The sequence below is a fragment of the Marmota flaviventris genome, chromosome 2 (genome assembly GCF_047511675.1).
Source record: "Marmota flaviventris isolate mMarFla1 chromosome 2, mMarFla1.hap1, whole genome shotgun sequence".
NCBI classification, from domain to species: domain Eukaryota; kingdom Metazoa; phylum Chordata; class Mammalia; order Rodentia; family Sciuridae; genus Marmota; species Marmota flaviventris.
Window position 1 is genome coordinate 63377011 of NC_092499.1, and position 14676 is coordinate 63391686.

General features: G+C 46.3%; 1 protein-coding gene across 12 annotated transcripts in view; it reads right to left on the reverse strand.

The window, feature by feature from the left end:
- The window catches only part of Smoc1 (SPARC related modular calcium binding 1), a 157033-nt gene that overhangs the window by 65940 nt on the left and 76417 nt on the right, over positions 1-14676 (reverse strand). For all 12 annotated transcript variants that reach the window (XM_071607925.1, XM_071607924.1, XM_071607922.1 and 9 more), the window contains 2 exons: positions 5713-5878; positions 4215-4327 (listed from right to left, as the gene is read on the reverse strand). In XM_071607925.1, coding sequence (XP_071464026.1) covers positions 4215-4327; positions 5713-5878 — 279 coding nt within the window. The remainder of the gene's footprint in view (positions 1-4214; positions 4328-5712; positions 5879-14676) is intronic.

Below are 14676 nucleotides of genomic sequence, written 5' to 3' on the forward strand. Positions count from 1 at the left end.
AACCGAATTGGCCACGTGTCAATCATTGTTGGAGCTGGTGATGGGTACATGGAGTTCATTATGTTATTATGCCTACTTTTTTGTGTTTTAAAAAATTTCCATAATCAAAGGTTTTTTTTTTTTTTTCCTAAATGTGTATTTGATTGATTGGGCAACAAGAGAGGGAACTGCTGGGATAACAATGGTGATGAAAATGAAAGACACATGTATCAAGGCCACTTTTGAAGCACAAAATAGCGCACAGACCCTGAAACCAGGCAGGCTGACTACAAACCCTTTCTGGCTCTGTGACCTCAAATTGTTATTCACTGCCTCTGAAACTCAGTTTCCTTTATGCATAAGGGTATTAATAACTACCTCAAAAAAGTCGTAGTGGGAGACTAACAGAAGGAAAACTCAGTGCCTAGCACTTGCTAGCACTCCATAAAGAGTCCCATCATTGTCATTTGGAGAGGCACACGCTTGACAAACTGCAGCCAGCACTTCCTGGTGGTGGCAAGCCAGCACCCTTCCATGATGGCTGGGATTTCAGTTAATCAGCTTGGGCACCAGACAGTCACTTGGCAGGGGATTTGGTTAGGCCAGATGTCAGGAATTATGCTCTTGATACCCAGAAGAGAAAACAGAACAGATCACAGTAAAGGACAGAGCCTGTAGCTCCTGACTTAATAGGTCACCAAAGAGTCATAACTTCCCATCCAATAATGCCATCAAGAAATGATAGTGGAGCTAGGTGCTGTAGCACAACGCCTGTAAACCCAGCAGCCAGGGAGGCTGAAGCAGGAGAATCGCGAGTTCAAAGCCAGCCTTAGCAACTTAGTGAGGCCCTAAGCAACTCAGCAAGACCCTGTCTCTAAATAAAAAATAAAAAAGGGCTGAGGATATGGCTCAGTGGTTAAGCACCCCTGGGTTCACCCCCCAGTACAGAAAGAAAGAAAAGAAACAAGAGTGGAAATGCCCTTTCTAAATAGCTTCAAACTTTGACCAAACACTGGCATTACGCAGGGAGCTCAAAAAATATGAGGCCTGGGTCACACTCCCAGAATTTGATTTAATGGTCTGGGTGAGACATGGACATGGACTAGGGTTTTGAGACTTTTAAGAATCTAATGTGATCTCAGGGCTGGGGGAGTTGTAGCTCAATGGCAGAGCACTTGCCTAGCATGTGTAGGGCACTGCGTTGGATCCTCAGCAGCACATAAAAATAAATAAATAAAAGAAAGGCATGCTGTCCATCTACAACTACAAAAAACTTTTTTTTTAATTACAAAGTATCTAACGTGATCTAATGTGCAGTTTTAGTATCACTGCTACAGGAGGCAAATGACGTATGTGTATGTGTGAGAGGGAGTTGGGATCTGGCCTAAGGAGGAAAGAGGACCAGGGGAAACAAAGGAAGAGAACAGAAGCCATAGAGTCCCATCTGAACCCCATTAAAGTCAACTCAGTCATGTGGTCTCAAGCTGTGTCCCACACCAGACAAACCCAATCCCATTAGACCCCATCATCCCCTCCATAAACTTCAAGAGAGTGTGTAATAATTCCCAGGGCTAAAATATGTTGTTATTAACACCAGGATGTGTACATGTCAATATTCTAAGGAACATTAACGAAATGCAGCTTGACTCTGCGTTTTGGTCTAAGGAGGAAAAAAAAAAAAAGCCCAGCTAAATGATGATGAAGGGGAGGGAAAGAGAAAAGCATTTTGTCACCCACACTCCAGCAGCCTGTCAGTGGGACTAAAACACCCTCAAAGAGGCAGTCTCATTTTATAAAGCTATTGCAGCATTTTTGATCAGGAGGAAGGCACATCCATTCAATCACTTGAGCTGGGATGGGCTGTTGTCTGGTTATCTGTCTGCCCACCGGGGTGAGCCAGCTGGGCCTGAGGACACATGGCAGTCCAATAATTGAGGGGTACCCAGCGTCTGTATAACCTCTGCTGGGCTCCCTGGGCACTCTCATTTAGCAATTCATCCTGGACTCATCTGGAAGTTCTTTTCCTTCAGCAAACACCACCTGGTCTGCCTGGCCTCACCAAAACAAAAGCTGGCCAGCAGGCTCTCACAGACAGCAAACATTTCAGAATCAGGAGGGCAGGGGTCAACTGTCCTCATGAGCAACACACCGAGATTGCACAAGCCTAGAGAAGGCAGAAAACAACCTCTGTGGACTCTGCCCTCCTCTCAATCGCCTCTACCCCCTCTCATCTGAGTAGGTCTGAGTTCCTCCCCCAGACATGAAGCTTAACAATGCAGTTCAAAATATATACAAAAGATTTCGTATATTCTTTTTACTAAAATAAATAATTAAAAATTGATTTCTACTTTGCACATATACAAATACGTAATAATGAATCCCATCATTATATAAAATATCACTTGTAGTCTCTAAAAAAAAAAAAAAAAGTCGAGAAATTGAAAGAGTTCAGCAATTTCCAAACTTGGGGAGTTTCAATGAAAGATCTTAAGATTTTGTTTTGTTTTCTTTTTTTCTTTAAGTGGTATCATTCATAAAATCTTAGGAAGACCTGAATAGTAGAACCATACTAGAGACAGGAATCATGATGATAATGATGACATTTATTTGGCATTCATTTGTTCCAAGTGTTTTACATGTGTTCACTCATCCAATCCCTCATCAAAACCTCACAAGGGAATCTATAATAATAACCATTAACAACGGTAATGATAATAGTAATACATAATAAATACCATAGTAAGAGTAATATATCATATATGACTTAATGGTAATAGTAATACAGAACATACGTATAACACATACCAATGGCAGAGATAATCATCTCATTTTTAAAGTGAGATTTTTAATAGGTAATAATCATCACCTCCCATTTTTCAGATAAAGACCCAGAGTAGCTGGGTAACTTGCCAGCATAGTGAGGCTGGCCTGGCACCCAGGCAGGCTGGCTCCAGGGGCAGCACACGGCCCATAGCCCCAGGCTGCCTCCGTTGAAACTGCTAGTTCTGAGACCTCTGGAGGGCTCTGGGCTTGAACCCCAGTTCTCCACTCCATGTCCCACTGCTGTCCCCCCACCCATAAGTGGGTTTGTGGTAGGTGTAAAACAAGGAAGTGAATAAGGAGCACCTCCACCAGGATTGGCAGGTCAGTTTAGCCACTGCTCCAGCCTGCCGCAGTCAACTGGAAAACCTTTACCATATTGATGTGCAATCTGCACCCCACCACCCCTCCACATTTCTACCCAACAGCACTCAGTCTGAAACCAGTCATCCCCTAACCCGGTCCAGAAAAGAAACCTGAGACCTCTCGGACCAAGAGCCAGCCTACATCCTTTGCCCATTGATCCTGTAATTACAGGAAAGCTTTAAATCCCTGAAGTCCTCCCCACCCCAGCTCCAGGACAAGGACTCCCCCAGTGATGCTCTATTAGACAAGGAGAGTCGCAGGCATGGGGACCATCCCCAATCATGCTAAGCTCACCCTGTGCAATGACCTTCCCCATAGCACCTACATCCAGTTGGCATGTGTCCTAACTCTGAGAATCCTCCTGCCTCCCAGCCACAAGCCCCTGTGTAGCAGGGGCAACCTAGAAACGTCCCTAAGGGAGCACTTTATTATCCCCCCGCTGTTGAGTTTCAGAAGCAGACTGTGCCAATGACAACAGAGCCAGTTACCTTTACACCAAGAACTAACCTGAGGACCATGTGGGATGAGAGGTGGGACCACCCAAAAAGAGATTTTCCAGTCAGAATGTACATACACCCATGCATGCCTGTGCACACGAGAGCACAAACGCTCCAGGGGCCACAGTACACTTTTTGCTCAAAGAGGGCTCTGCTTTGTTCAAGGACGGGGTAGGAGGCAGGGGAGTGTAAAGGAGTAGTAATAAATAGTGAGGGGAATACCAAGGTTGCCCCTGGAAACTGGCAGGGATAAGAAAAAGTAATCAATGCAGGTCTGGTCCTTGGAGGAGACGGCCAGCGGGGAGGATGGGGACCAAGCCATGCCAGTTTCCTGGCTCAGAGTTTCATGCATCTTGTCAGGGCCAAATGCCAGTTGGCAAGAGGCGGCAGGGAGGCTCAGGCGGGGGTAGACAGCATGCAGGGGAGTCCAAGAGCCACTCACTCAGCCGTTTCTCAGAAAGTGAAGGTGTCCAGCGGCCCCCACGCTCTCAGAACACCTCCCCTTCTGCCCCCGTCCAGCACACAGCCCAGGAGACTTGCCCAAGGCCTCACCTGGGTAAAGGAGCCATCCTCACCACACTCTGGGACAAACACAGCCTCCTGAGGCTTCTTGGCCTGCTCCAAGGCTTGAGCCCGCTCCAAGCGACACTTGCTCTGGCCAGCATCTAAAAGGCAAGAGGAGCATATTTCATATTTCACTTGGATTTCACCCTGAAGCCATGGCACAAAATGGCTGCCCACTGGCAGGAACGCAGCGAAGCCCCTTCCACTAGGGGAGAAGCCCATGCCACCAACTTGTCTGACAGTACAAGCGCCAAGACTAGTCACAGCTGATCAGCCTTAGCTTCCTCTCAATGTTATTCTTAAAAATGAGTGTGTGTGTGTGGGGGGGGGGGGGGGCGGCTCATGTTTATAGTAGGTCCCACTATTTTTTCTCCCAAGTAGCCCTATCCTTATCCAGGAAAAAAGTATTCCAGTTCTATTACTTTTTCCCTAGGTTTATTCTAAAAAGAATAAGCCCAAGCAGTTTCCAAGAGTCAAGAATTGCTAGCACTTTCTTTTTTTTTTTTTTAATTTTTTTTTTTTTTAGTTGTAGACAGTTAAAATGCCTTTATTTTATTTTTATGTGGTGCTTAGGATCGAATCCAGTGCCTTCCACATGCAAGGCAAGTACTCTACCACTGAGCTACAAGCCCAGCCCCTGCTAGCACTTTCTTTAGAAAAGCAAAAGCTTTAGGGCAGCCTACTCGGCCCTTTATATAATTCTCTAAGCACTCCAGAGCCACAAATTCAAATACGCATAGGACTCAGGAAAGTGATATAAATCGGGTACAAGAAGAAGGGCATTCAGCTCCGTGCAATGGCACAGGCCTGTAATCCCAGAGGCTCAGGAGGCTGAGGCAGGAGGATCATAGGTTTAAAGCTAGCCTCAGCAACTTAGCAAAACCTGTCTCAAAATAAAAAATAAAAAGGGCTGGGGATGTGGCTCATTGATAAAGCACCTCTTAGTTCAATCCCTCAGTACCAAAAAAAGGGAGGGGGCCTCCAGTCATGTGCTGCTTTGTAGAAACACACACCTAATATTACCAGAAATTTCAATTTTGGAAAAGAAACATAAAAAGGAAAACAATTTTTTTGAATACCCTAGTTTCTAAATATTGTCTCAAATGTTTGTAATGTTTTAGAGAAGATTTAAAAAATAAAATAATAAAAACACATCCTGTGGTCAACAATTTGAAATTCCTATTTAGGGGTCATCAGTGAAGCTTTGCATAACTGTTTTAAAACAAAAATAAACACAACAAAGGACCAGACAGAGAGCAACACATCTCTCTAAGCCCTAGCCTGGTGGCTGAGACTGAAAGACAGGAAAGTGCTCATTCCTCCAGGTAGAGCTTCTTCCTTCCCTTTTCTACTCCTGATGTTAGGGGTAGAGAGACAGGACAACAAACCAGAGGAACAGAGTCATGCTGAGCCCTTGCCCCAACCCCCACCACAGTGACTGCACCAGACAGAGACCTGTAATCCCAGCAGCCTCCACTGGACTCACCTTTGCACCGGCCCCGGTGGACCACACCCAGGTTCGGGTCTCGGCACTTGGCTCGCTGGTACTCACACATGGACTCGTAGGACCTGCCGTCGGATGCACAGATGGGTTTGGGTTGAGTCCTGGTGCAGTGGAGGTTGCACTGAGGGTCACGGTCGCTTATGAGAAACTAGATTGGGGGGGAAAAAAAGGCAAAAGGGCATAGAGATTACTTTTGCAAAAAAAGTGGGAGAAAGTCCATGACTTTCTGTACCAGGCTGCCCTTGGGAAGAAGGTCTCAAATAAACACCACAAAGGACCAGGCAGAGAGCAACACACCTCTCTAAGCCCTAGCCTGGTGGCTGCGACTGAACCCTAGAGGACAAGGGAACAGAGCCAACACAAAGTCTAACCAAAGAAGCCATCCTCTACACCCTGAGAACCATGATGTCGAACATGTACTGACCATGAACAGTCACTGCAACAAGTAATCCACAGGCCAAGTCCCAGTGGACATGACAACAACCCAGCTATGTGCCCAACGTCACATAGCTATGAGGAGTGGATGCTGAACATGAACCTAGATCTGCAGGAAATAAAATCAAAGCTTTAACCTCTGGGATGTTTGGCTTCTCCACCCATGTAGACAACCACTAAACCTCAAATCCAGAACACTTTCACTCTCCAAATTCCATCTATGGCAAGTCTTACTTATTAGGTGATGGTATTGAGCCCCAAATCTAGAACTCTTCCATTTCTGCTCACAGTTCTCTGGCAGAATTAGAAGTTAAGTGACTTTCTGTGAGGAAGGTATTTCCTGATTTTAACAGCAATAATAATCAGCTTGGGAAATACTGGGTTAAACAGGTTTTTTGTTTGTTTGTTTGGTACAGAAATTCTCAGAATTAAAGATAGAGCAATTATATGCTAGTCCTCTTCTTGAGTTATGTAGTCACACATAAATATATAGACTGGCCTCACTGTCCTCAGTAACATGCTTCAGCAATAAAAGGGTGACATCTGGGGACTTCTGCACCAGGTCATGTGAAGCCTGGCAGTTTCCTCCTATCTTATATTCACTCTGGGGGAAACTAGCCAACATGTAAGAAGCCTAACAACTCTAAGACCACCATATTATGAGGAAGCCCAAGTCATCTGGTATCACAACCACATGGGGAAAGAGATGCCCAACAAACCCAGGAACACAGCTTTCAAATGAGTCCAGCCCAGCTGTCAATTGACTGCAATCAAGAGACGAAAATAAGTCATTGCCTGAGAGACCCCAAGCAAGAACCACCCAGCTAAGCCTAGTCAACCAGAGAAGTGACAGAGATAACAATAAACTATTGTTTTAAGCCATTAACTTTTGTAGTAGTTTGTTGCATAGTGATCATAAATAACTAGATCAAGGAACATGTACGATGCCTCTTCCAAACCTCTTTGTAGCCATGAAATTCATTAGTGAACCCCCTATTAACAGCGGCAGAATGCAGCTGGAGAACAGTAATCGTCCAGTACAATCCACAATACGAGGAGACTATTGGGCTCTGGGAGAGGTCCACTCTCATCCACCCCCACAGCAGGGCCCTGGGCACACTCTGTGGGGCTGGAGGGGGTGATGCCTGGCAGTGTCAAGAGCACAGCTGTGGCCACCAGCAATGGTGAAGCCAACCATGTGATGACACCAAGCTCACAGAGGTCTCAGAGGTGTGAACACAGCTCTGCTTCAGACATCTTTGCAGGCCCACTGTGTGAAGCAAACAGTTGAGAACTTGTCCAGAAGAGCAGAGAAAGGTCTAGAGGCAGTGCCACACCCTTCAAGGGAAATCTGGAAACACACAGCCCTCTCCTCGCCCCCCCCCCCACCCCGCCAAATCGCGAGAGTCTGAGCCAGTCCATGACTCCTCAGAGCACATCTCAGCAGTAAGGCCAGATCCCCCCAACCCCACTGCCACCCACTACTACCTTGACTGTCACACCCAGGAACTGGGCTCAACCTGTGCCTCATCAGGACAGATGGGGCAACTCAGTCCCTCTTCAGAGACCCTGGGCTCCCACACATCACAGGCTAAACTGAGTCCTGCCCAAAGGTCAGAGGGAAATGTCCTGATGGTTCTCATGAGCACATCATTGGATAGAGCCTAGTGTCCTGGAGTAAAAAGAGAGCAACTGCAAAGTCCTATCAAAAGGAAGCCCATTCAGTCCCCAACTGCTGCACCAAGGGATGAGCTAACAGAGACAGTGTGGGAGGCAGGGTGTCCACACATCAACCCCTGTGCGGGATCTGAGACCTTGACTCCCCTTGGGTTGCCTAGCTTAAAACGCTTCACTAGCTTGACTAGCATCTCGCTGTCCTTGAGACCTCCACACAGCATCCAGGCCTGGCAGAATCTGACCCGGGTCCCTCCCTGGCCTCCCTCTGACTCTGTCCCCAGTTCCTCACTTGTGCACACAGTAGCTAGCTCCTTACTACAGTGAGCTCCACGGCTCTGCCTTCTTCACCCCTCTCATCCTGCACTGGGTCTGGGCTCACACCAACTCTTCTGGGAGGCTTTCCCTGACTCTCAGGTGAGGATGGTGCCCCCAAATAATCTCTCATACCTCTCTTTCTTCGTGGCTCCTAACATGTGTGGTGATGAATTGATTTGTGTAATTTGATTAACAATGTAACTCCCAATTCTGAATTTCCAGATGACAAGGATAATGTCTATTTGACCTATAAACACATCCCCAGCCTCTAGCCCTTGGTTATTTGTGGGATGAATGAATTCGTGCAGCGGCACTTCCTGTGCAACATCACCTCAAAACCTGCTGGTATGAGGTGACAGGCCTGGTGTCCAAGGATCCTGCTCTCTAGGATCCCCTGGAACCACTCCTCCCTGCAGTGCTTTGAGGCTTGCACTTCTCCAACCATGTCCTCTCCTCTGCTCACCCTATGGCATTATGTGATGGGCAGAGGTAACCCAGAAGGCCCTGTCCTTGCCCCATTCCTGAACCAGAACCTTATCAAAAATATCTCCCAGTTGGGCATGGTGGTGCATTTTTATAATTCCAGCAACTCAGGAGGCTGAGGTAGGAGGATCACAAGTTCAAAGCCAGTCTCAGCAACTTAGAAAGGCCCTAAGCAACTCAGCAAGACCTTGTCTCAAAATAAAAAATAAAGGGCTGGGGATGTGGTTCAGTGGTTAAGCACCCCTGGGTTCAATCTCACAGTGGCCTTGAAGCACTTGGGAGGGTGAGTCTATCTCATCCAGAGACTTAGCATTTATTATCGGACCCACATAGGCTTTTGGTAACCAGCTTTTGATTCTGTGAATTCACTTTTGCAGCTGGCTAGGTGTTTCTGTTTGTGGTGATATTTTTTTAACAATGAAAGGCAGTGTTGCCTAGGGGATGGAAGCATGGCTTTGGAGCCAGGCAATGGGTATCATTCCCAGCAGGACACATACAGGCTGTTTCTCCTTGGGGAAGTTACCTAATTTCTCTAGGCTTTAGTGTTCTCATCTGTAAAGTGTGAATACTTACATACCTAGCCTCCTAGGGTTATTATGAAAATTCAATTACCTATCATGCCATAAGTCATAAATAAGTTCTTACCCATCTTCTTTCTCTGGAATTTAAATAGTGTTTTGTTTGTTTGTTTGTTTTTAGGAGAACTCCCCAAAAAGGAGGGAGAGAAAAAGACAAAGTTTCTTTTCAAACTGTAGAGGTGGCCCTGTTGTCTGTTCTTTAGCTCACGGAAGGCAGCCTCAGGCGTCACCGTGGCATTGAACTACAAGCCATAAATCTGGTTTGGAAATGGTTCTCTCTGCGCCAACAGAGACTCCAAGGCGGCTGTGCCAGAGACCCGCTCAACAACAAGAAGAGCACTCTGTGCGCAGACAGACAGGTCAAAGAGCCCACAGAAGACCCACCTACCCAACACACAGGAATGGTTCTCACCTTTGGAAGGGTTCCCAAGAGTCCTGTCTAGAGACGGCTGGCCCCTGGGGACCTGTAAAAAGTTCAGTCGCAGCACAGGGCCATTGCTAAAGACCATCTTCAGTCTACTGTGGTTTCTCATTTTCATCTGTCTGGGGAACTGAGTGATTTGTGATTGCTTTCAGAAACAGGCAATGAGCTCTATAAAACAGAGCCTCATAGAAGAGATTAATTACTCTGGGTCCACAAATACCGAGGACAAAGCTATCCTCCAGTCTGTCCATCGTCTGTTCCTCTACTCTGTATCCAGTGAGTGGACATCAACAGTGAGCCCAGCACGCACAGACCCAAGAAGCACACAACCAATATGGCCCCTGCCCTCCATGAGCTTACAACCTAGTATGGAGATCCCAAGCAAGCGCTAACACACAGCATGTTAGCAGAAATCACAGCCATACTAAGAGGGGACATAATCCTAAGCACTCCACAATGTGACAAACCATACAGTTCCATAGAACTTTCCACAAAGATGGAAATGTTTATATCCCTCCTGTCCAACACAGTAGCCACAGACCACAGATGGCTATGAAGCACTGAGCTATAACAAACGCAAATGAGGAACCAAACATTTAGATGTGTTTAATTGTAGTTAATTTTAACCTAAATGACCATGTACCAGCTAGAGGCTACCATATGCAAAAACCCATTTAGTAAGTAAATAAACCAAGAGGAGAGGGCGGGTGGGCCTCAACCAACTTTTTCCTGGTTGAGCCAGGTGAAGACCGATTGGACTAACAGGAAAAAAGAGCAGATCCTGAGAATAGTTTCTGCATTTTGAAACCAGACAGCAAATCAGTCCATTACTTATAAGTCAACGCTAAGTGACCCCAGGAGGTTGTCACAGTCCACATGAAGTCATGAGGGTCTTGCAGGGGACAGGGGTACAGGAGAGAAGTCCTCAGCATCAGGCTGAGACTGTGGTCAGTTCTCTCAGAACACAAGCAAAACTCAAAAAATTGGAGTCACCCTGCTGGGACATGACCCCTAGATCACAGAAGTCTGTTGTTGTGGACTCAAGAGCAATCGTGATTGGTGGAAATTTCTGGTGTTGGGCAGGGCCAGGCAGTTTCCCCACAAGCCAAACACTGAGCCATTTTCCTCTAGGGGGGAAATTGTGTTTTCATAAAAATCCCTACATAGATTCCCTTCCCTCTTCCTAACCAATTGACAATAAAACAAAATAATAATGTTAAATATGATTGCCTAATAAGGAAGCCAAACAAAGAGCGCCAGGACAATTGTGCATCTGCAGTTGTCTCTCCCACCCCTTCTCCTTGGGGACTAGATGACTCCAAATATTTTGTGTTGTGCTCACATTTGTAAAGTAGGACAGGCACTTGATCTGCATATAAACAAGTCATCCTTCCTATTGGAAAAGTAAGCTGTTCGCTGGGGGCAGCCCTACCATGGGGGAGACCAGAGTAGGAAAAAAAAAAAAAGTCAATATTCAACCAATAATCCCTTCCATCTGAAAGGCACACATGCTGATCCCTACCCTTCAGTCTCAGGCAGAGTAGAATGCAAACCCTGCCAGGGCTCTTGCCCAAGGAGACCACCCCAATACCACAAGCTGTGTTGGGTTTGACTGACAGCCAAGTTCCCATGACAATGTAGGGAGCAACAGAGCCAGCCCATGGCTCCATCTGCAAGGAGATGTTCAATTCTTTCTAATATAGAGCTGTTCTCACAGTCTCCACTTCCACCTGCTAGTACCATGCTGATTTAATCTGTAGCCAAAATTCTAAACAGGTATTTTCTCAGTAACATCTCTCCTCTTCCCCCAGGTATAGGGGGCCGGGACAGAACCATATGAAAAACTCTCGGTAGTAGGTTTGGGAGAGTGAAGTCCACAATTTGGAGCAGCAGTTGCATTTCTCTTTACAATATCATACTCAAAAATCACAGGCCATTCTACTGTCATGCATACCTAAAAAGGACAAATTTTTTAAAAAATCACAGGCCAAACTCAAAACAAATTTGAGGTTTTTCTTTAATAAAACCACACACAACACAGCTTAAAGTACTCAATTCCAACATTTTTTTCTTCACTTATCTGTTACTGCAAAGCAAACCACTTCTCAGCTTTGCAGCTTGGAATGATGATTTATCATTTCTCGTAATGCCATGGGTTGGTGGGGCTCAGCTGGGAGGTTCTTCTGCTCACCATAGTGGCAGCTGAAGTTATGTGTTAAACTCCATCTGGTTGAGAGCTTGGGTAGTGCTGGAACATTCACTGTGGCTTCACCCCCTGACCTTCAACTGGGGTAGCTGGAATGGATGGGGGCCAGGGAGGCCTCTATCTCTAGCAGACCCTCCTCTCTCATCCATGATGACTTCATTCAGTCCCTTATTGCACACCTAAATGTTTGACTCTTTGCCACCAGTCTTTCCTCTCTATTCAAGTTCAAATTCCACTCTGAATACCCCTGAGCTTATCATCCTAAAAAAGCAAATGCTTTCATATTTGAAACAACACCATTAGCTTCCTAGAGCTTGGGCTGCATTGTGTTCATACTTTTATCAAAAATCCTCAAAAGACCAATGGAGTACAGGAAGAGGGGTAGAGGGAAGGGCATGGGGAAATACTGGGGAACAAAATCTACTAAATTATGTTATGTCCGTTATGAATATACCACAACAAATCCTGCTTTTATATGTATATGTATTAGTGCAATACAATGCACTAATTAAAATAATAATAATAATAATAATAATAGTGAGATCAGTACAGCAAACAGACAGCAGGGGGGGAAGAGGGGAGGGAAAGAAAAAGTACTGAAAAACTAGATTGATCAGATTAAGGTACAAATATGGCATAATAAACCTCTCCATCTTGTATAATTATAATGTACCAATTTAAAAAACACCTCTTCAACATACATTATCCTTTATCTTTTTACATGTCTACAAAAGATGTGTCTTACCCCTGTTTATCTAATTGGGCTTAATACAGCGCCTGACCCAAAGCAGTTGTTCAGGGTGTCTGGAGAGTAAATGGATAAATACTAAGCCCCACCAACTCATGTTATGCAGAAGCACCCTGTCTCTCTGTCGATTACTGTTGAAGAGAAAGATTCTTGTCCAACCACCAGCAGCAGCTTACAACTCCCAAGCATAGAGTGTTGGAAGCTGTTTATTCTTTCTTTTCTGTTAAAGAACATCTATCAGATAAGGACAGTTATGCATTAAACATAGTGTTTTTCCCTTGAATTTAAGAAAAGGAAAATAAATTAGTAAATCATTGAAGAGAAAGCAGCCATGTAGCTGAGACAGTAACCCACGAACCCAGGGCTGCTGTCACCAGGTATCATGGAATTTGCTCACAGTGAGCCTGGCCCAGCCTCTTCACCCAGGCCTGCAGGAAACCTTTCTGCCATCCTAGGGGTACCATCTCACCCAAAGTCAGGCAGAAATCTGAGACATCTAGATTGCTAAGCTTGAAATGTCAAATTGGAAAACTGACAAACAGCCTGGGTGCGCTCGGCACTCTGGCTTCTCTGGCAGCTACTAGTGCACACACTAGAGTAAGACAACAGCTACATGATAGAATGGATTCACTTCCAAGGCACTTTTCATTCATTTTCCCAACACTCTGGTGTTGTAAATACCCATGACTTTTCTCCACTGGCAAATGCCCAATCTACAAATGCCGACTTGGAAGGAAAGAGAAGGGGGAAAACCCCTACCCACGTGCCTCTGGGTGGGAAGGAGGCAGGTAGAATCACAGCCCCGTCCAACAGCTCCTTCCTGCCTCAGGACCTGCACGTGCTGGCCCCTCTCCCCGGAACATGTTTCGACCTCCCAGACTCCTATTCACCCTTCAACCTCAGTGCAAGTGGGCTTCCTGGAGGCACCTGACTTTCCCAGTAGGTGGAGACCCCCTTACTTTCCACCGTGGCTCATGCCACAATCATGATTTAAATGACCATTTGGTTAGTTAGACATTTCTTGCCTATCCTCCCCGGCTAGGTTGAAAGCTCTCCGTGGGCAGCACCCAAGATCTAAGTGCCACACCACTGGATGCCCGGCATCCAGAAGTGCCCTGAGCAAAGTGGGTCTTCCATGAACATGTGTGTGCTTAGATGAATGAAGAGGAAACCCAAACTCTTTAAGCTAGCAAGTGGTAGAGCACTAATGGCCTTGATTCTTTCTACCACACCAATGCCTCCCTCGGGGTACGGATTATCAAACGTTGTGCCCTGAGGTCTACTAAGGGGCAGGGTGCTCTGCTGGTAGCTTCAGCAACCATGGTTGGGGTCTTTGGCAGCAGCCCCTTGAGTAGACAGGAAAAGGGAAGGACTCCAGAAGCAAAGAGAGCATCCCTAGAAGAAATTTTTTTTCGAAGTCCAGCTCAAGTTTTTAAAACTCAAGCAATTGAAAGCATCTCTGGGAGGTAAATCTGCTATCGAATGGGGAAATGCCCCTCCCAGAGCCAATGCTTGGAACAGAGAGTGGCGCATCACATCCCGGCCAGCTAGCTGTGGCTCAGCCACTTAATCTTCTACCCGGGACTGTCATCTCTTGCCTCTTGCCTTACCATCTGCAACACCAGACCTTGCTTGGCCTTTTTCTCCCAGGACCACATTTTTAGGACCCAAGAGGAGTTTCACATTAAACCATCACTCTCCCACCCACTGTCGGATCCATCATCTGCAGCGAAAATCCACATCCCCACTTCTGCCAGCTTGAGCTCACCCTTCCCTGACCCCACAGCCACCGCATTTACACAGGTGCGAAGGAGGGCCTCCGGCAGCTTCAGAGTGGGACTCGCAGAGATGGAGGAGGGGAGATAAGGGAGGTCAAAGGGAAGGGAAGGCCTGGCAGCAACTCGCATCTGCTCTTCCTCTGCACACCTCCGCTGTGGGCCTGACAACAGCAAGCCCCGATTAAAGGGCTTTTCACACTGCTGAGGGAAAGCAGACCCCCCTCCAGCTGTGGGGCAGCTGGAACCACTTCTGTTGTTTTAGCCAGGAGAGGCCTGACCTTCGTCACCCCTCCATCAACCCC